Source organism: Oncorhynchus gorbuscha, linkage group LG26 (assembly GCF_021184085.1).
Source record: "Oncorhynchus gorbuscha isolate QuinsamMale2020 ecotype Even-year linkage group LG26, OgorEven_v1.0, whole genome shotgun sequence".
Lineage (NCBI taxonomy): Eukaryota > Metazoa > Chordata > Actinopteri > Salmoniformes > Salmonidae > Oncorhynchus > Oncorhynchus gorbuscha.
In genome coordinates, this window is record NC_060198.1 from 1,726,722 (window position 1) to 1,746,566 (window position 19,845).

General features: G+C 41.6%; 1 protein-coding gene across 1 annotated transcript; it reads left to right on the forward strand.

Annotated features, from left to right (window-relative positions):
* The first annotated feature begins 1,239 nt into the window (after positions 1-1,239).
* LOC124015971 (transcription factor AP-4-like) lies at positions 1,240-10,990 on the forward strand. Its single transcript, XM_046331473.1, has 7 exons — positions 1,240-1,652; positions 3,623-3,788; positions 6,117-6,215; positions 6,467-6,640; positions 6,896-7,060; positions 7,348-7,497; positions 7,718-10,990. Exons 1-7 carry the CDS (start codon positions 1,570-1,572, stop codon positions 7,874-7,876), a joined length of 996 nt encoding a protein of 331 aa, XP_046187429.1. The 5' UTR covers positions 1,240-1,569; the 3' UTR covers positions 7,877-10,990.
* Positions 10,991-19,845: the final 8,855 nt, after the last annotated feature.

Consider the following 19,845-nt stretch of genomic DNA (forward strand, 5'->3'; position numbering starts at 1 on the left):
CACACACACACTTCTTCTCCTGAAGAAGGCACAGTGATGCCGAAACGTTGGTGATTTACCCGATAAATGACTGGGAGTTTATATATAGTGTGCACTCACTTTATTTTTTTATAGCTTATAGTTCATCCGCTGTTAGACAGCACCTCTAGATAAAATAATTGTATATGTGTGTGTACCAGCTCATGTTTTGCATTCGACATAATAGGTTATTGAAATACCTGGATACTTAAAACGTTTTTTAAAATGTTTTATGTTTGGGGTGCACACTTTGGTTCGTCACTAGTTTCCACAGCCACAATGTCATAATTATGGCTAAACCCTGCCTATTTCTTTAAACCTAACCTTAAACCTAACCTTAACCTGTTACATAGGCTAGCCTTATGCCTAACCCTAACCTTAAATTAAGACCAAAAATACTTTCCTGAATTTATATGATACAGCCATCACGAAAACCCACACCTTGGTTTGATGACCATAACAGCATGAGAAGGTTTAGTCTACCATCTGCTGGTCAAAGGGTGCATGGAAGAGCTATAGATTTTTAAAATATAAAATGAAACATCTTAACAAAAATAGATATGTGAAGATTGTGGAGCATATTCCGTTGTCCTATATCGCATAGTTGTAGCCAATACGCCTATACTCATTCGTCTATACGCCTGTACTCATCAGACTACTGCAACATTTCCAGATAGGCTATCACACACCGTGTTTACTCCCCTAGTCTTCTGCCATACTAGACCAATAGCCTTCTTACTATAAGCTATTGGGCTATACTGGCTATATAGCTTTAACCTGAATAAGAATAGGGGTTGCTGTTACATAGCCATGGTAAATTATCGAAATGGATTGTAGCCTATCATAATGCTACTTGGTAATAAGGTTTTTAATACGGTATAGACATAACATCAGGACTTTCAAATGTATTTGACCTGATAGGCACTGGCATAACAACATGTAATCTATTTTTGTTTTTAAAGAATAAAATAAATTCGAATAGAATATATCGTTGTTTTATAGAATATAGGCAAATGGATTGTTTGTTATTGTACTTGACTTTGGTTTGTTGCCTTGGCCTGGCCTCCTGTTTTCATTTTCTATTTAGTGTATTTTAAGTGTCTTTATAAGCACCAGTTGGCCGTTCCTTGTTCAATAGGCCCTACTGCTTCTGTCTCAAAGTAGCTCTTTGTTTGTGCGTAGTCTGGTCTGCTCTGCACAGAGAGAAAAAGCTCCCGTGCTCTCCTTGATTCCGACCAGCTGTTTCCCGCCTCGAGACACAGAGATCAGCTGCAAACACACACGTAGTAGTAGGCGGAGGCGCCACACGCACGCAGGGAAATCCGCATCAGCTGGAGCCACACACAGTTAGCTTAGCTAGACTTTTAGCTACAACCTCCAACGCTCAATAATACTACGCAATACTTAGCTATGTGCAATCGAACATAGTACAGGAGTGTATTTTTTATTTTTTACGGCAAGAAAATCGGAAAAATAGCCTCCAAAACACAGAGCAGGCTCAAGGGGTTACAGCTGAAGATCTCTACCGTTAAGTAGCTTGGTAGCTAAAGCATGGAATACTTCATGATGCCTACGGAGAAGGCTTTACAACAATTCAAGAAATCGGAGAAGGATGTTATTGGAGGGCTTTGTAGGTGTGTATTGCACAATCACGCTTCAGATATGATGTGTATTGTGAGTTATCTGCTTACTAACTAGCTAGTAGCCTGCATGTAGTTAGCAATCTAGCTACAACAATATTGGCACAACATTGGTTGAAGGAAGCTATGATTTCTTGTTAGCTGTGCGCATATGAGCGCATACCCCGAGGGCGGGACGAAAGCAATCATTAAATATGTGTCCCGAAACATCGTAACGGCTAGTGGTGTTAATAATGGCCGTTGGTGGTTACAGTTGTAGCGAAAAATGTAAATAAATACTTGAAATCGATACATTTTGTATCCAGCTAACACGAACCACGTGGTTACTAATCACACTGCCCGCTGCTGTGTAGCTAGCATCCGCTAGCTCGCATTCCAGATGTTGTCTACGGTGTTCCTTCCCCAACAGGTCGACAAAAATAATGCAGTTATACTTTTGTGACACAACCTAACAGTATGTGCGTGTTTACGGGCTTTGGGTCACACATGTAGGGAACCTACGAGGTGTAGCGAGTAAATGTGCCTGCCGTGGCTAGCCAGCTAGCTCGTGGGTAGCGCGGCCATGCTTATGTGTCTAAGCTCTCGAGTTTAGTAGCATGGCGGTGGTGTGTGTTCAACATCCGCAACAGCATTGAAATAATAAACATCACACAAATTCGTCCATACTAAGTTATATTCAACTACTTTAATTTTATTTATTCATATTTTGTAGAAAGACCCCGTTTTTGTGATGTCGACGCTGTAATAGTGTTTCAAATAGGTAGGCAAAAAGCATTGTTCTCTATGTGAAGGGGGTGGTCTTGGTGTCAAATTTCACCAGTACGTATTTTGGCGAAGGATTTGCACATATTACTAGTTCGCTAGCTACTAAGTGTATACATTCTGTTTCGTTGGTCGGCCGACAACAAGCTTGTTAGCTACCATATATACGTCCTAGCTACAATAAGTCTGCTCACTCAACCAATGTGAGAAGCGCTCGATCAACCAGGGGTTTATAGCTAAACACGCTTCTACAATCTTGGAGCAGAAACGGAGTTTATGAATGAAGGCAGCGTTCAAATCTAGATTGCAGTACGCTAGTCTGTACTAGTCTATAGGCTCACATCGTCAATGGCTTGGATGCATTTCATCAAGTATTAGATTTGTTGTCCATTTAACTTTTTATTAGCATTGATTTAGGCATATCTTATGTCTTGCTTACTGTACTCTATTCAGTTGACTAAACAAATAGCTATTGTGAGTCTAAGCATTGTGTGCATAGATAATCGGTCTGTTAACAGGCCTACATTTCCCCCACTTAAGATGTTGTGTGACAGTTAACTGTCGCGTTGTGAATGATTGTAAGCCTAGCTGTCAGACACGTTTCCCGAGATCTGGTTATTCTACTTCTTTGTAAACCTTGTAGAGCATGGTTTCCCAAACTCTGTCCTGGGCCCCGTTTTGTATTTTACCCTAGCAGTACACAGCTGATTCCAATAATCAAAGCTTGAGGAGTTATTTGAATCAGCTGTGTAGTGCTAGGAGAACCAAAATCCTGTTGTAGAGCATTCACTGATGTACACTGATGTTATCTCTGGAGGTTATATGGTTTACATATTACTCTGGCTGAGTAAACAGAACAGGGTAGGTTAGTAACCATTAAATGGGTTGAAGGGCAGTGAGTTCAGGGAAACTCCAGGACCTGACCTTATAATAGCCCTAGTCACTAACCCAAGTGAAATGTAGGTGGGGGGTGTGGTTGCAGGGGAGTGGGAAGGAATAGTGCCATACTACCTGCATGTGCACTGTGTTTTCCACCAAGCTACACCGGCATGATAGGAATTTCTAACCATGTCATTTCTAATTAGACACGAGGTGAAAAGCAGACTAAACTACAATACATCTGAATAAAATGTAACTTTTGTCTCCATTTCCCTCTGTCCTTCTCGCCATCTCTCCTTCTATCCCATCATCTCTCCCTTCAGTCTGGCCAACATCCCGCTCAGCCCGGAGACTGCTCAGGACCAGGAGAGGCGTATCCGCCGGGAGATCGCCAATAGTAACGAGCGGCGCCGCATGCAGAGCATCAACGCAGGGTTCCAGTCGCTGAAAACACTCCTGCCACACACAGACGGCGAGAAACTCAGCAAGGTAGGAGAGCGGGACCATAATCTAACTGTGTTTGCGTCCATACTAGAGGTTGACCGATTAATTGGAATGGCCGATTTTAAAGTTTTCATAACAATCGGTAATCAGCGTTTTTGGACACCGATTATGGCCGATTACTAGTTTATCTAGCTTGTTCTGCGTTGCATATAATCGATTCGGTGCCTGTTAATTTATCATTGAATCACAGCCTACTTCGCTGAGCGGGTGATGATATAACAAGCGCATTCGTGAAAAAAGCACTGCCGTTGCACCAATGTACCCAACCATAAACATCAATGCCTTTCTTTAAAATCAATACACAAGTATATATTTTTAAACCTGCATATTTAGTTCATATTTCCTGCTAACATGAATTTCTTTTAATTAGGGAAATTGTGTCCCTTCTCTTGTGTTCTGTGCAAGCAGAGTCAGGGTATATGCAGCAGTTTGGGCTGCCTGGCTCATTGCGAACTGTGTGAAGACCATTTCTTACTAACAAAGACCGTAATTAATTTGCCAGAATTGTATATAATTATGACATAACATTGAAGGTTGTGCAATGTAACAGCAATATTTAGACTTAAGGATGCCACCCATTAGATAAAATACGGAAAGGTTCCGTATTTCACTGACAGAATAATGAAATGATTTTTCTGGATTTGACTATATTATTGACCCAAGGCTCGTATTTCTGTGTGTTTATTATAATTAAGTCTATGATTTGATAGAGCAGTCTGACTGAGCGGTGGTAGGCAGCAGCAGGCTCGTAAGCTTTCATTCAAACAGCACTTTCCTGCATTTGCCAGCAGCTCCTCGCAATGCTTCAAGCATTGCACTGTTTATGACTTCAAGCCTATCAACTCCCGAGATTAGGTTGGCAATACTACAGTACCTATTAGAACAGACAATAGTCAAAGGTATATGAAAAATAAATGGTATAGAGAGTAGAGGTCGACCGATTAATCGGAATGGCAGATTAATTAGGGCCGATTTCAAGTTTTCATAACCATCTGTATTTTTGGGCGCCGATATAAAAAATAAATGTATTTATTTTTTATAATCATACATTTATTTAACTAGGCAAGTCTGTTAAGAACACATTCTTATTTTCAATGACGGCCTAGGAACGGTGGTTTAACAGCCTTGTTCATTGGCGGAACGACAGATTTTCACCTTGTCAGCTCGGGGATCCAATCTTGCAACCTTACAGTTAACTAGTCCAACGACCTGCCTCTCTCTCGTTGCACTCCACAAGGAGACTGCCTGTTATGCGAATGCAATAAGCCAATGTAAGTTGCTAGCTAGCATTAAACTTATCTTATAAAAAACAATCAATCATAATCACTAGTTAACTACACATGGTTGATGATATTACTAGATATTATCTAGCGTGTCATGCGTTGCATATAATCTGACTGAGCGGTGGTAGGCAGAAGTAGGCGCGTAAACATTCATTCAAACAGCACTTTAGTGCGTTTTGCCAGCAGCTCTTCGTTGTGCGTCAAGCACTGCACTGTTTATGACTTCAAGCCTATTAACTCCCGAGATGAGGCTGGTGTAACCAAAGTGAAATGGCTAGCTAGTTAGCGCATGCTAACCAGAGGGACGGAAGCTATTCTGTTAAACTGGCAATACTAAAGTGGCTATAAGAGCATCCAATAGTCAAAAGTAAATGAAATACAAATGGTATAGAGTGAAATAGTCCTATAATAACTACAACCTAAGACTTCTTACCTGGGAATTGAAATTTTTACTTTATTTAACCAGGCAAGTCAGTTAAGAACAAATTCTTATTTTTAATGACTGCCTAGGAACAGTGGGTTAATTGCCTGTTCAGGGGCAGAAAGACAGATTTGTACCTTGTCAGCTCGGGGGTTTGAACTTGGTTACAAGTCCAATGCTCTAACCACTAGGCTAACCTGCCACCGGGAATATTGAAGAATCATGTTAAAAGGAACCACCAGCTTTCATATGTTCTTAGCAAGGAACTGAAATGTTAGCTTTCTTACATGGCACATATTGCACTTTTACTTTCTTCCCCAACACATTGTTTTTGCATTATTTACACCAAATTGAACATGTTTCATTATTTATTTGAGACTGAATTGATTTTATTGATGTATTATATTAAGTTAAAATAAGTGTTCATTCAGTATTGTTGTAATTGTCATTATCTCATATATATATATCTCGTCCGATTAATCAGTATCGGCTTTGAAAAGTCATAATCAGTCGACCTCTAGTCCATACCACCCATGGAGGATTCAAGGAAACTGTTTCTGAGAGTATTGATTCTGACCTAACTTTCTGATCTTATTCCTGTCTATTCAGGCTGCCATCCTACAGCAGACGTCAGACTACATCTTTGCTCTGGAGCAAGAGAAGACCCAGCTACTGCAGCAAAACAACCAGCTCAAACGCTTCATACAGGTAGACATTCATACATTTATATTACCTTCATATAGCCAAGTCTAGCCATACAATATGTTTATTCATTTCTAACTTGTGACTTTTTTAATATGTACAAAAGTACATGCACGTGTAAAGTGATCCACTACATTTGTGTGTACAGTATAGATACTTTCTCCCTAACAATTACATCGGCAAACTATTAACTGTTCATGGCATGGCCATAACTAGTCGAAATGCTCCCTCTCATCCGGTCTCCTCTCCTCCTGCAGGAGTTCAGTGGTTCCTCCCCAAAGAGGAGGCGTGGGGCGGAGGAGAAGGATGAAGGGATCGGCTCCCCAGACATTCTGGAGGAGGAGAAAGCCGAGGAGCTGAGGAGAGAGATGTTGGAGCTCCGACAACAGTTGGACAAGGAGCGCTCTGCGAGGATAATACTGGAGGAACAGGTGAGAGAGAAGGATGGAGGGCGGGGAGATGTGGGAGAGACTGCTCATCCTGCTGTCCCTAGCCAGAGGGGGGAGTTAGAAGAAGGGATGGAGAGAAGGTTAAACTAAGAGGTGGTGAGACTGAGGAGAGGTGAACCAGTGATGGGGAAGAAGGATACAATGAGGGACTGAGAATGAAAAGAGGGAAGGTAGAGTGAAGAGGAACATAGACATAAAGACTGATCACCCTTCTCCCCCGTGTCTTTGTCCATCCAGGTGCGTTCTCTGGACATGGTGCTGCACCCAGAGAGGCTGAAGGTGATCACCCAGCAGGTCCAGGAGGAGCAGGCTCACATCCAGACCCAGACCTTACTGAGGCTACAGCAGCTCCATGCAGAGACCAGCGCAGAGAGGGACAGACACGCAGCACACAGCCCACAGGTACAGAGACACACGGGTTACAGGTGGAGGACACAGGGGGGTCACAGGTACAGAGACACACGGGTTACAGGTGGAGGACACAGGCGGGTCACAGGTACAGAGACACAGACGGAGAGAGAGAGACACACAATCCACAGATGGGGAAACGCAAACCGTTTTTGAATGGAAGGAATGTGAATGTTTTATTTCCCTTCCTCTCCTTGTACCCTCTTACTCCTCATTTTTCACCTTTTCTCTCTTCTCATTTCTCACTCTTCTTATTCTCACCATCTCTTCTCCTCCTTTAGGTGCGGTCCCCAGCCCCCACTCACCACCCCACGGTCATCGTCCCCGCCCCCACGCTGACCCCGCACCACGTCACCGTGGTTACCATGAGCCCCGCCTCCAACATCAGCACAGTGTCAACGTCCCGGCAGAACCTGGATACCATCGTACAGGTGAGGGAGAGTGTGTCCTTGTGCTCTGTAGGGTTTCTATAGTGAAGTTCAGTATGTGTCCTTGTGCTCTCTATGATGTCTGTAGTGCTATAGTACTGTGTGTGTTTGAGATAGACAGAGAGCGTATGTTTGAGTGTGAGGTGTATAGATAACCCCATTACATATAGCGTCACTGAGTCATGACCTCTAACCTTAGAATTCTCTGACCTCTGCCCTCCAGGCCATCCAGCACATCGAACGTGCCCAGGAGAGGAGGGGCAGTGCTGAGGAGGAGAGGAGACGAGCAGTCATCGTCAGCCCTGCCCACGTCTCCATGGATACCACCGGCTCTGACACGGCCTCCGACAGTGAGGGAGAGGAGGACTGCTCCATGAACTAACAGAGAGATACACATACCGTGTTCTCTATACAGTTTCAGACAGAATGAGCCAAGGTTGCTCAATGAACTGTTAGCTACCACACACACACCTATACATATATATATATACACACACACACCAATACATACTGTATATACACACACAATGTGTTCTCTCCAGACAGTTTGAAATCAAGGGAGAGGACTGCTTGATGAACTGTTCGCTGCCACACACACACACACCAATACAAACACAATCAGACAGCATCTGACTGGTAGAGCGAAACAATGACATTTGTTCTACTAAAATCCAAATTCAATCATAAACCAGTAACCAACAAATGGAACACACACACGTTAGCGATACCCACCCACTGTAGAAGACGATCACAAAGATTCCCTCCAGACGCCTGACTACTTTTTGATATAAATATTTCTTTTTTTGAACCTGTCTTTGGCATTATAATGACTATGGAGTCAGTCAGTAGGTATGATAAGCTCTGGTCAGATCGTGTGCTTTTAAAACGCAGATGAAGAAGTGGGCTCAATATGGCAGTCTATCGTAAAGGCCTTTCCAGACAAAGCTGCAGCGGGATTCTTTTCAGGCAGAGCGATCGGCGTTGCTCATGAAGGCTGCTCAGCCGAGGCGGAGAAAATGGGTATGTATCTGCTCTAATTTGTCAACCTTGCTCCGCCCGATCGCTTCCTGTCTGAAAAGTCTTTAAGACAATAGACAGCGATAGGTTGGCTCTGGCAGAATACAACACAGCTGGTACTTAGCTGGATCCCATCAATCACATGTATGAATGAAACTTACAGAATAAGCTGTGTCACTAGCTCTATTAGGGTTACATAGAAGCAAGCAGTGGACCATTCTCTTAACCTTTCAAAGTTGTTTTCCATCTTTTCTATATAAAAAAAGTTTTCCTAAGTGTCGGGTTTACCAAGAAGAGGATAGTTTCCAATTAGGTCTCTTTTTGATTTTTGTTTATTTCAGTGACTATGCACTAAACATTTTTAGGTATTTATGCAATTCCAAGCTACAGTAAATTTGTTTTATAGGTGGGGTAGTGTTGAATATTAGGCAAAATTGTTTTTAAAAACATCACCCCTTCACCCAATATGAATCTATGCACCTCCCAACAAGAGAACATAACATGCATACAGTATAGACGGGTTGGTTGTCTAGCAACAAAACCAATGCATGCGCAACTATGGGGCAAAACAGACAGGATTGGCTAAGATTGTTGACACGTAAATTATATTTTGTCTCAATGTTTATTGAAAACATAAATACACTTCTCTCAAATACATTCTTACAGTTGTTGCTTAGCTAGCTAGTGAATTTGAGCCATAGTCAAAACACCTTAAAACAAGACATTGTATCAGTAACGAGCTGAAACGAGACACCTACGATTCCCCACAAGGCAGCTTCCAGGCATTGCTGCAAGCTATCTGACCGCTCAGAATCCTAATACCACACGGCCTCATTGACGCGTGTGCATAATGTTCGTGAAATGCTCAGCCAACCCGTCTTTGTCTGTCAACGTGTACAGTCATAACACACATGTAACTACATGCATTGAAGAATGTAGTATTTTTCTCTGATGGTGCTAACAGGGATCGTATGCCCTCTGAGACCCCCAACTTTTACCATTCGATTTTGAAACCCCCCGGGGGCATATCCTAACCCAACGGGTAGCGCTCAACTCCTACACAAGCACTGAACTAGAAATTTACCCCAGTCCCTTTCCCCTCGTACCCCTCCATGTTGTCAGTTTGTTTTGGGAACGGGACTGGAATCCCTGTTATTTCTCTGGAAGCCTGGAGTCTCTCACTCACTTCCTATGATATGTTGATATGATGCTAAGGGTCAGGAGTTTTTCCTGAACCATGTCTAAGGCTACAACTAGGGCCATGAGTTTTCCTGTATAGATCTCGTGATCAGGGAAGAACCGGAGTTTCTAGGAATGCTGAATCTGAAATGATGCTGTAAAAACATTCCATTTATTTTGACAGTTTTTTTTTTTCTTGTTTCATCCCTCCATGCTCTATTGCCAATTGATGCTGTGTTCGTTTTTTGTCTTAAATGTTATATTTTTCTGGGATTTCCTTAGTCATTGTCTACGTATGAAACGGCACCCTATTCACTACATGTGGCACTGGCCAAAACTAGAGCACTATTTGGCATATAGGGTTCCATTGTCGACGTAGCCACTGTCTACATGAAGCTCTTCCTGTGTGAGAACTTGGCTCCAGTGGGACATTTGGGTTGACGAAGCTAATTCATTTTGTGATTCAACTTCATAACTGGTTACAATATTATGTCTATTTAGCCTTGTCCCAGATCTGTTTGTGCTCTTGCCTAACTCTGTTGTCATTGTCAAGCCAAAACGCATGACAATTCCATTAGGCGTTGGCAAGAGAGCAGAAACATCTTATTGTCTGTTGTAGGGGGAAATTATAATTTTGTGTGAACTTCAAATCTGGTTAGAATAGTAGCTATACTTACTGACTACTGTGTTATGTCCCAAATGGCACACTAAATAGTGAACTACTGTTTACCAGGGCCCTGGTATAAAGAGTGCACAAGGTAGGGAATAGGGTTCCATTTGGGACACCGGCCAGTATCTTCATCGTCCTCATCAGAGATATTTATCTTTTTGGTTGTTTCTTCTGTTCAGTTTTTTTATTTTTTATGCTGAAGATGTGTGCATCATATTTCAGCACTGGTGTCCTGAGATTGTTGGTTGTTAGAGAATCTCTTAATAATCAATAATTAGAGATTATTGATATGAAGCACTTCCCGGTCTGTACTGCCTGAATCAAGGACGACGATGGCGCCGCAGATTTTTACTATGTTGATCAAGCTCTTTTTGCTGTGACCTAAAACCGAACAGCTGTGTTTCTCTCCTTTTCTTCAAATATGTTCATTTCTCTCATCTCTGCATCCCTCCCTTTGTCCTATTTTTTTAATTACAGACATTTGTATATTTTTTTAATTTCTTTTTTTTTTTGTCAGTCCAGGTCGATGAGAAGCTGTTATATTTTGTTTAAGAAAAATGAACTTGTTGGGAAAAACAGGCCTTTGTAAAGAAAAAATACAATAAAATTTGTACTTTGTTTTTTAATACATACATGTCTTACATTTTTATTTGACCTTTTTGAATTACAATCGATTTGTCAAGCTGCCACCCTGAACCTTTTACAATTTTGTTTAAGTATTTAAAGGCCCCAGTGCAATTTTAAAAAATTTAAAAGATATATTCCTTTCCCTATATACATTACCAGTCAAAAGTTGGGAAACCTACTCATTCAAGGGTTTTTCCTTATTGTTTTACTATTTTCTATGTTGTGGAAAACAATGGACTCGTGTAGTAACCCAAAAAATGTTAAACAAATCCAAATATATTTTAGATTCTTCAAAGTAGCTGCTGTTTGCCTTTGACAGCTTTGCACACTTGGCATTCTCTCAACCAGCTTCACCTGGAATGCTTTTCCAACAGTCTTGAAGGAGTTCCCACATATGCGGAGCACTTGTTTGCTTCTTTTCCTTTACTGCAGTCCAACTCATCCCAAACCATCTCAATTGTGGTGAGGTCAGGTGACTATGGAGGCTATGTCATCTGATGTATCACTCTCCTTGGTAAAATAACCGATACCCTGCCTGGAGGTGTGTTGGGTCATTGTCCTGTTGAAAAACAAATGATAGTCCCACTAAGCACAAACCAGATGGGATGGTGTATTGCTGCATAATGCTGTGGTAGCCATGCTGGTTAAGTGTGCCTTGTATTCTAAATCAGACCATGTCCCCAGCAAAGCACCATCACACCACCATGCTTCACGGTGGGAACCACATATGCAGAGATCATCCGGTCACCTACGCTGCGTCTCACAAAGACACGGTGGTTGGAACCAAAAATCTAAAATTTGGACTCATTAGACAGGACAGATTTCCACCGGTCTAATGTCCACCTTTATTTAACCAGGTAGGCCAGTTGAGAACAAGTTCTACACCTGCATTGTTTGCTGTTTGGGGTTTTAGGCTGGGTTTCTGTACAGCACTTTGAGATATCAGCTGATGTACGAAGGGCTATATAAATAAATTTGATTTGATTTGATTTGATTTATAACTGCAACCTGGCCAAGATAAAGCAAAGCAGTGTGACACAAACAACACAGTTACACATGGGATTAACAAATGTACGGTCAATAACACAATAGAAAAGTCTATATACAGTGTGTGCAAATGAGGTAAGATTAGGGAGGCAAGGCAATAAATAGGCCACAGTCTCGAAGTAATTACAATATAGCAATTAAACACTGGAGTGATAGATGTGCAGAAGATGAATGTGCAAGTAGAGATACTGGGGTGCAAAGGAGAAAAAAACAAATATAATATGGGGATGAGGTAGTTGGATGGGCTATTTACAGGTGGGCTATGCACAGGTGTAATAATCTGTAAACTGCTCTGACAGCCGATACTTAAAGTTAGTGAGGGAGATACGAGTCTCCAGCTTCAGTGATTTTTGCAATTCGTTCCAGTCATTGGTAATCATTAGAAAGCAAATTACGGACTCCTCTTTAAATCTGCATATTCCTCCAAAGCTCAGTTGTCCTGAGTCCGCACAACTCTACCAGGACCTAGGATCAAGGGAGACACTCAAATGTTTTAGTACTATATCTCTTGACACAATGATGAAAATAATCATGGCCTCTAAACCTTCAAGCTGCATACTGGACCCTATTCCAACTAAACTACTGAAAGAGCTGCTTCCTGTGCTTGGCCCTCCTACGGCTCTCTATCCACCAGATGTGTACCAAACTCACTAAAAGTCGCAGTAATAAAGCCTCTCTTGAAAAAGCCAAACCTTAACCTCAATATAAAAAACAATCTTCCTATATCGAATCTTCCATTCCTTTCAAAAAAAAAAATCTAAACTGTTGCGCAGCAACTCACTGCCTTCCTGAAAACAAATAATATATACGAATTGCTTCAGTCTGGTTTTAAACCCCATCATAGCACTGAGACTGTACTTGTGAAGGTGGTAAGTTACCTTTTGATGGCGTCAGACTGGGGCTCTGCATCTGTCCTCGTGCTCCTAGACCTTACTGCTGCTTTTGATACCATCGATCACCACAGTCTTTTGGAGAGATTGGAAACCCAAATTGGTCTACACGGACAAGTTCTGGCCTGGTTTAGATCTTATCTGTCGGAAAGATATCAGTTTGTCTCTGTGGATGGTTTGTCATCTGACAAATCAACTGTAAATGTTGGTGTTCCTCAAGGTTACGTTTTAGGACCACTATTATTTTCACTATATATTTTACCTCTTGGGGATGTCATTTGAAAACATAATGTTAACTTTCACTGTTATGCGGATGACACACAGCTGTACATTTCAATGAAACATGGTGAAGTCCCAAAATTGCCCTCCCTAGAAGCCTGTTTCAGATATAAGGAAGTGGTTGGCTGCAAACTTTCAACTTTTAAACGGGGACAAAACAGAGATGCTTGTTCTAGGTCCCAAGAAACAAAGAGATCTTCTGTTGAATCTGACAATCTTGATGGTTGTACAGTCGTCTCAAATAAAACTGTGAAGGACCTTGGCTTTACTCTGGACCCTGATCTCTCTTTTGACGAACATATCAAGACTGTTTCAAGGATAGCTTTTTTCCATCTACGTAACATTGCAAGAATCAGACATTTTCTGTCCAAAAATGATGCAGAAAAATGAATCCATGCTTTTGTCACTTCTAGGTTAGACTACTGCAATGCTCTACTTTCCGGCTACCCTGATAAAGCACTAAATAAACTTAAATTAGTGCTAAATACGGCTGCTAAAATCCTAACTAGAACCCCAAAAAATTATCATATTACTCCAGTGCTAGCCTCCCTACACTGGCTTCCTGTTAAGGGCTAATTTCAAAGGTTTACTACTAACCTACAAAGCATTACATGAGCTTGCTCCTACCTATCTTTCCAATTTGGTCCTGCCGTACATACCTACACGTACGCTACAGTCACAAGACGCAGGCTTCCTAATTGTCCCTAGAATTTCTAAGCAAACAGCTGGAGGCTGGGCTTTCTCCTATAGAGCTCAATTTTTATGGAATGGTCTGCCTACCCATGTGAGAGACGCAGACTCGGTCTCAACCTTTAAGTCTTCATTGAAGACTCATCTCTTCAGTAGGTCCTATGATTGAGTGTAGTCTGGCCCAGGAGTGTGAAGGTGAACGGAAAGGCACTGGAGCAACGAACTGCCCTTGCTGTCTCTGCCTGGCCGGTTCCCCTCTCCACTCTGATTCTCTGCCTCTAACCCTATTATAGGGGCTAAGTCACTGGCTTACTGGTGCTCTTCCATGCCGTCCCTAGGAGGGGTGCGTCACTTGAGTGGGTTGAGTCCCTGACGTGGTCTTCCTGTCTGGGTTGGCGCCCCCCCTTGGGTTTTGCCGTGGTGGAGATCTTTGTGGGATATACTCGGCATAGTCTCAGGATGGTAAGTTGGTGGTTGAAGATATCCCTCTAGCGGTGTGGGAGCTGTGCTTTGGCAAAGTGGGTGGGGTTATATCCTGCCTGTTTGGCCCTGTCCGGGGATATCATCGGATGGGGCCACAGTGTCTCCTGACCCCTCCTGTCTCAGCCTCCAGTATTTATGCTGCAGTAGTTTGTGTCGGGGGGCTAGGGTCAGTCTGTTATATCTGGAGTATTTCTCCTGTCTTATCCGATGTCCTGTGTGAATTTAAGTATGCTCTCTCTAATTCTTTCTTTCTTTCTCTCTCTCAGAGGATCTGAGCCCTAGGACCATGCCTCAGGACTACCTGGCATGATGACTCCTTGCTGTCCCCAGTCCACCTGGCCGTGCTGTGCTCCAGTTTCAACTGTTCTGCCTGCAGCTATGGAACTCTGACCTGTTCACCGGACATGCTACCTGTCCCAGACCTGCTGTTTTCAACTCTCTAGAGACAGCAGGAGCGGTAGAGATACTCTCGATGATTGTCTATGAAAAGCCAACTGACATTTACTAATTTACTGTTGCACCCTCAACAACTACTGTGATTATTATTATTTGACCATGCTGGTCATTTATGAACATTTGAACATCTTGGCCATGTTCTTTTTATCTCCACCCGGCACAGCCAGAAGAGGACTGGCCACCCCTCATAGCCTGGTTCCTCTCTAGGTTTCTTTCTAGGTTTTGGCCTTTCTAGAGAGTTTTTCCTAGCCACCATGCTTCTACACCTGCATTGCTTGCTCTTTGGGGTTTTAGGCTGGGTTTCTGTACAGCACTTTGAAATATCAGTTTATATCAGCTGATGTATTGATTGATTGATTGGCAGCAGAGACCTGGAAGGAAAGGCGGCCAAAGGAGGAATTGGCTTTGGGGGTGACCAGTGAAATATACCTGCTGGAGCGTGTGCTATGGGTGGGTGCTGCTATGGTGACCAGTGAGCTGAGATAAGGCTGGGCTTTACCAGGCAAAGACTTATAGATGGCCTGGAGCCAGTGGGTTTGGTGACGAATATGAAGCGAGGGCCAGCCAACGAGAGCATATAAGTTATTTCACCCCGTATAGTGTTGGAGGCTATTTTGTAAATGACGTTGCCGAAGTCGAGGATCGGTAGAATTTTGTTTCCCCAATCAAAGGTTAAAAGTCATGGAGAGTTTACAGTCCTCCTAGGTATTTGTAGATGTCCATATACACAACCCAACCAAGTCAGTTGAAGAGCATGCACATGCATTTAAGAGCAGTTAACACAGCTTGTCGCAATCCAACCCTTAGAGTTGGAGAGAATCACCAGCCGCACATCAATGTGTCGGAGGAAACACCGTGAGAATCACCTGGCAACCTAATTGATGTATACATAGAAGAGCACGCACTGAACCCGCCCATAGAGCCCGCAGACACAGGAGTCGCTGGTGCGCAGATGAGACAAGGATATTTCCGATAAGAATGTGGTGATTGACAGAGTCAAAAGCCCAACCCCTCCCTTTTTTATTTTTTTTATTTTTTAACCCAATTGGGCTTGTCTCACGCTAGGCCAAGGTTGTGCGTCCGCCCCATGGACCTCCCGCACCAATGTGTCGGAGGAAACACCGTGGACCCAGTTACGACAGAGCCTGGGCGCCAATTGTGCGTCGCCCCATGGACCTCCCGGTCGCGGCCAGTTACGACAGAGCCTGGGCGCGAACCCAGAGTCTCTGATGGCACAGCTGGCGCTTTACTGCATAATGTATTGTAAACATAATGTATAGCAACCCTAGGTAAAATAGTAAATAACGGCTACTTCTCAGAGAGTTTTTAATTGTCAAGAGGAGTTAAACAAGGGTGTCTGCTGTCACCATATCTATTGGTTATGGCCATCAAAATGCTATCCAATAACATTAGAGGATTAGAAATGCAAGGCTTAAAAAAGGTGTCCATGTATGCCAATGACTCAAGTTTTATATTAAGTCCACAAGCTATTTCCCTCCAATGTCTCATTGAAGATCTAGATAACTTTGAACTAAAACCTAATTATGATAAGTGTACAATATTACATATTAGATCTTTAAAAAATAAAAACTTTTACATTACCCTGCAGTTTACCTATAGAATGGGCTGATGATGAAGTACACATACTCGTTATTCATATCACAAAATATATAAATAAGCTCTCCTGTAACGGTCGTCGTCTGATGAGGAAGAATCGGACCAAAGCGCATGGTAAGTTTTCATGACTTTTATTAAACTGAACACTGAAAACAAAAATAACAAAGTGCAAACCGAAACAGTCCTGTCAGGTGCAGAACACTAAACAGAAAACAACTACTCACAAAACATTGGTGGGAAAAAGCTACCTAAGTATGGTTCCCAATCAGAGACAACGATAGTCAGCTGTCCCTGATTGAGAACCATACCCGGCCAAAACAAAGAAATACAAAACATAGAAAAAAGAACATAGAATGCCCACCCCAAATCCCACCCTGACCAAACCAAAATAGAGACATACAAAGGTCAGGGCGTGACATCTCCACAATGAATTTCAATAGAAAACTTGTAAAAATAGACAAGATACTTCAACCATGGAGAGGTAAAAACCTGTCTATTTATGGAGCAATTGCCCTGATTAAGTCCTTAGCCATGTCTCAGTTTACTCACTTACTTATGGCGCTGCCTACTTCTGATGATTTGTTTTTTAAATCGTATAAGCAAAAAATATTTTGCTTTATCTGGGACTCTAAACCAGACAAAATAAAGTGTGCCAATCTATATAACAAATATGAATTGGGTGGGTGGAGATGATTAAACATAAAAGCACTAAACCTCTCTCTAAAAGCTTCACTCATTCAAAAGTTTTATTTGAACCCTAAATGGTTCTCAAGTAGATTACTAAGAAAAGCTCATCCATTGTTTAAAAATGGCCTTTTTTCCTTTGTGCAGATTGCCATGTCTCATTTTGGATTATTTGAAAATGATACGTTTTTTTCAAAGTATCTCTCTTTTTCAAACAATCATTGCAGAGAAGGCTTCAATTTACATTTCATTTCCCTGCAATGATAGAACAAATATTACAACAAATATTATGGCTGAACTCAAATGTGCTGGTTGATAAAATACCTGTATTTATGGGAAAGAAAAGGGTATTTTGTTCTTAAATGATATTGTAAATTGGAATGGTAGAGTTATGTACTTCATGGAGTTATCAGAATTGTACAGGAAGGTCTGCTCAATCCAAGAGTACAACCAATTGATTACAGCATTACCCCAAAAATAGAGGAGGCAGGTGGCAGTGGGATGAGGTAGGGAACTGGTCTGTCTGCCCAATATAAAGAATCAAAACTGGCGGAGGAATAAAAATAGCATAAATAGGAAAGTTACCAGTTTCATTTGAGGACCAGGATGTTGACGACTGTGCCATACAGATTGCAAAATAGTTAGGAAGAGATTTTTGATGTACCGATTCCATGGTACAGGGTGTATGAGTTGATATATAAAGCACAAGATTCAAGACAAGATTAAATTATTATATAGAATTCTTGCCACCAACAAAATGTTGAATATTTGGGGCATAAGTCATCGAAGCTCTGCAGATTTTGTTGTGAGGATACAGAATCAATAGAGCATTTATTTTGGTATTGACCTCAGGTGGCCTGTTTCTGGTCTCAGGTTCAGGAATGGATGAAAATGCATAGCTTTGATCTAAAATTGACCCTAGAAATAGTACTGTTAGGAGATCTGGAGAGACCAGGTCAGTCAATACCTAATATACTAATACTCTTAGTAAAAGTATTTATCTTCAACACGCAATCTGTGGATTCTATTCGATTAGATAGATTGAAATTTTATGTTAAACATCACAGCATAGTTGAAAGATATGTGTTGCGTAGAAACCCGAAGTGGGTGGCCAGCAGAGATAGATGGGATGGGTTGATGGGCTGGATGGGCTGAGGGAAGCTGAGGGTTGGGATGTGGAATTGGAGACAAGTGGGAGATAGAATGATGTTCAAAGGTAAAAGTTTAAAAAACTGTGGGGGAGTGTTTTTACAACTAATGCCGGTTTGCCTGAGTCTGATGCCTTGCAGGTGTTTGTACACATGCATATACACACACTCTCATTCAAATAAACACATACAAGAACACACACATACATGTAATAGTGCCAGACATGCACACAAACATATTTTTTATTTAACCTTTATTTAACTAGGCAAGTCAGTTAAGAACCAATTCTTATTTTCAATGATGGCCTAGGAACAGTGGGTTAACTGCCTGTTCAGGGGCAGAACGACAGATTTGTACCTTGTCAGCTCGGGGATTTGAACTTGCAACCTTTTGATTACTAGTCCAACACTCTAACCACTAGGCTACTATTGTATTTTTTATATATATTTTGTCTTCTTGGACTAGTGACTGTCGGAGGGCTCTCGAATGGTTGAGGGACAGCTATTGGGGAACTGTGGGGGGATCTTGGAGGGTTTTTTGGCCTGGTGGTAGATTTGTCAACGTGCCCTTGACCAGGGCATTGACCCTGGATGCGTCTGTGTGTCACTCTGAAAGGGAATCTGTTGGATGACTGGTATGATGTAGTTGTTGAGCGGCTTCACTGCAAGTATATTGTATGTTTCGAATATTCAATAAATAGATGTAAAAATATATATATATAATAAATAAATTCTTGCTTGAGAAATTGCTCTTCGCAAAGCTATTTTTGTTTATTTTTTAACATTTTAATTAAAAACAATGACAGTAAGGTACTTAATTGTTACCCAGAAATGATTTGATATTGATATAAAAACGGCTGCATTGGACCTTTAAAGTAAGTGTAAATTCATTAAAGTAATGCGTCACCTATTCTAAATTGATATTTTCCACAATTGTCCACCAGGTGGTGCTGCTTAAGTGGCTCTAAAGTTTTAGAATCCCCTAGCGTTTGAGCGCTTGGTGAAGTTTCCCCTAGGACAAGTCTCGGCTCCCCCCCATCCTAACCTTAACCATTGGTAGGAAAAATCATCTGAACCACTGGCTTAATCCTATTATCTAAATCAAATGTTTGGTTTATTTGGAGACGTGAATCCAACATATCATCTGTTAAATTGTTGACAAGTTAACATCCTATTTACTGTATTGCAAAATTCCAGTTGGTCTACAAATGAATAATTTATATGTTGGTCTCCATCCCAACCAAGAATCAAAGCCAAAGAATAGGATCAACCCTAACTTCACTCAGAGTGCATTTAAAATTTGCTTTGATTTGATTTAGTCCTATTCTTCATCCCAGCACCCCGGTGTTAGTCTTATTTAATCTTGTAAAGGGTTTAAGGTTACAACTCCACTAGATTAATGGGGTGCTGGCAGCTAGTTTAAACCAGAAACCCATAAAAGTTATGTCCCATTTCAGTTGTACAACTGACTAGGTACTAGGTACAACTGACTAGGTACTAGGTACAACTGACTAGGTTTCCCAAAATACATTATTTATATAATTTAATTATGTTCAGTCTGTTG

Excerpts from the sequence above, each read along its gene's own strand:
- LOC124015971 (XM_046331473.1), top strand. The coding sequence starts at position 1,570 with ATGGAATACTTCATGATGCCTACGGAGAAGGCTTTACAACAATTCAAG. Across the intron at positions 6,216-6,466 it reads AGCTCAAACGCTTCATACAG|GAGTTCAGTGGTTCCTCCCC; the intron begins GTAGACATTCAT and ends CTCCTCCTGCAG. Across the intron at positions 7,498-7,717 it reads ACCTGGATACCATCGTACAG|GCCATCCAGCACATCGAACG; the intron begins GTGAGGGAGAGT and ends TCTGCCCTCCAG.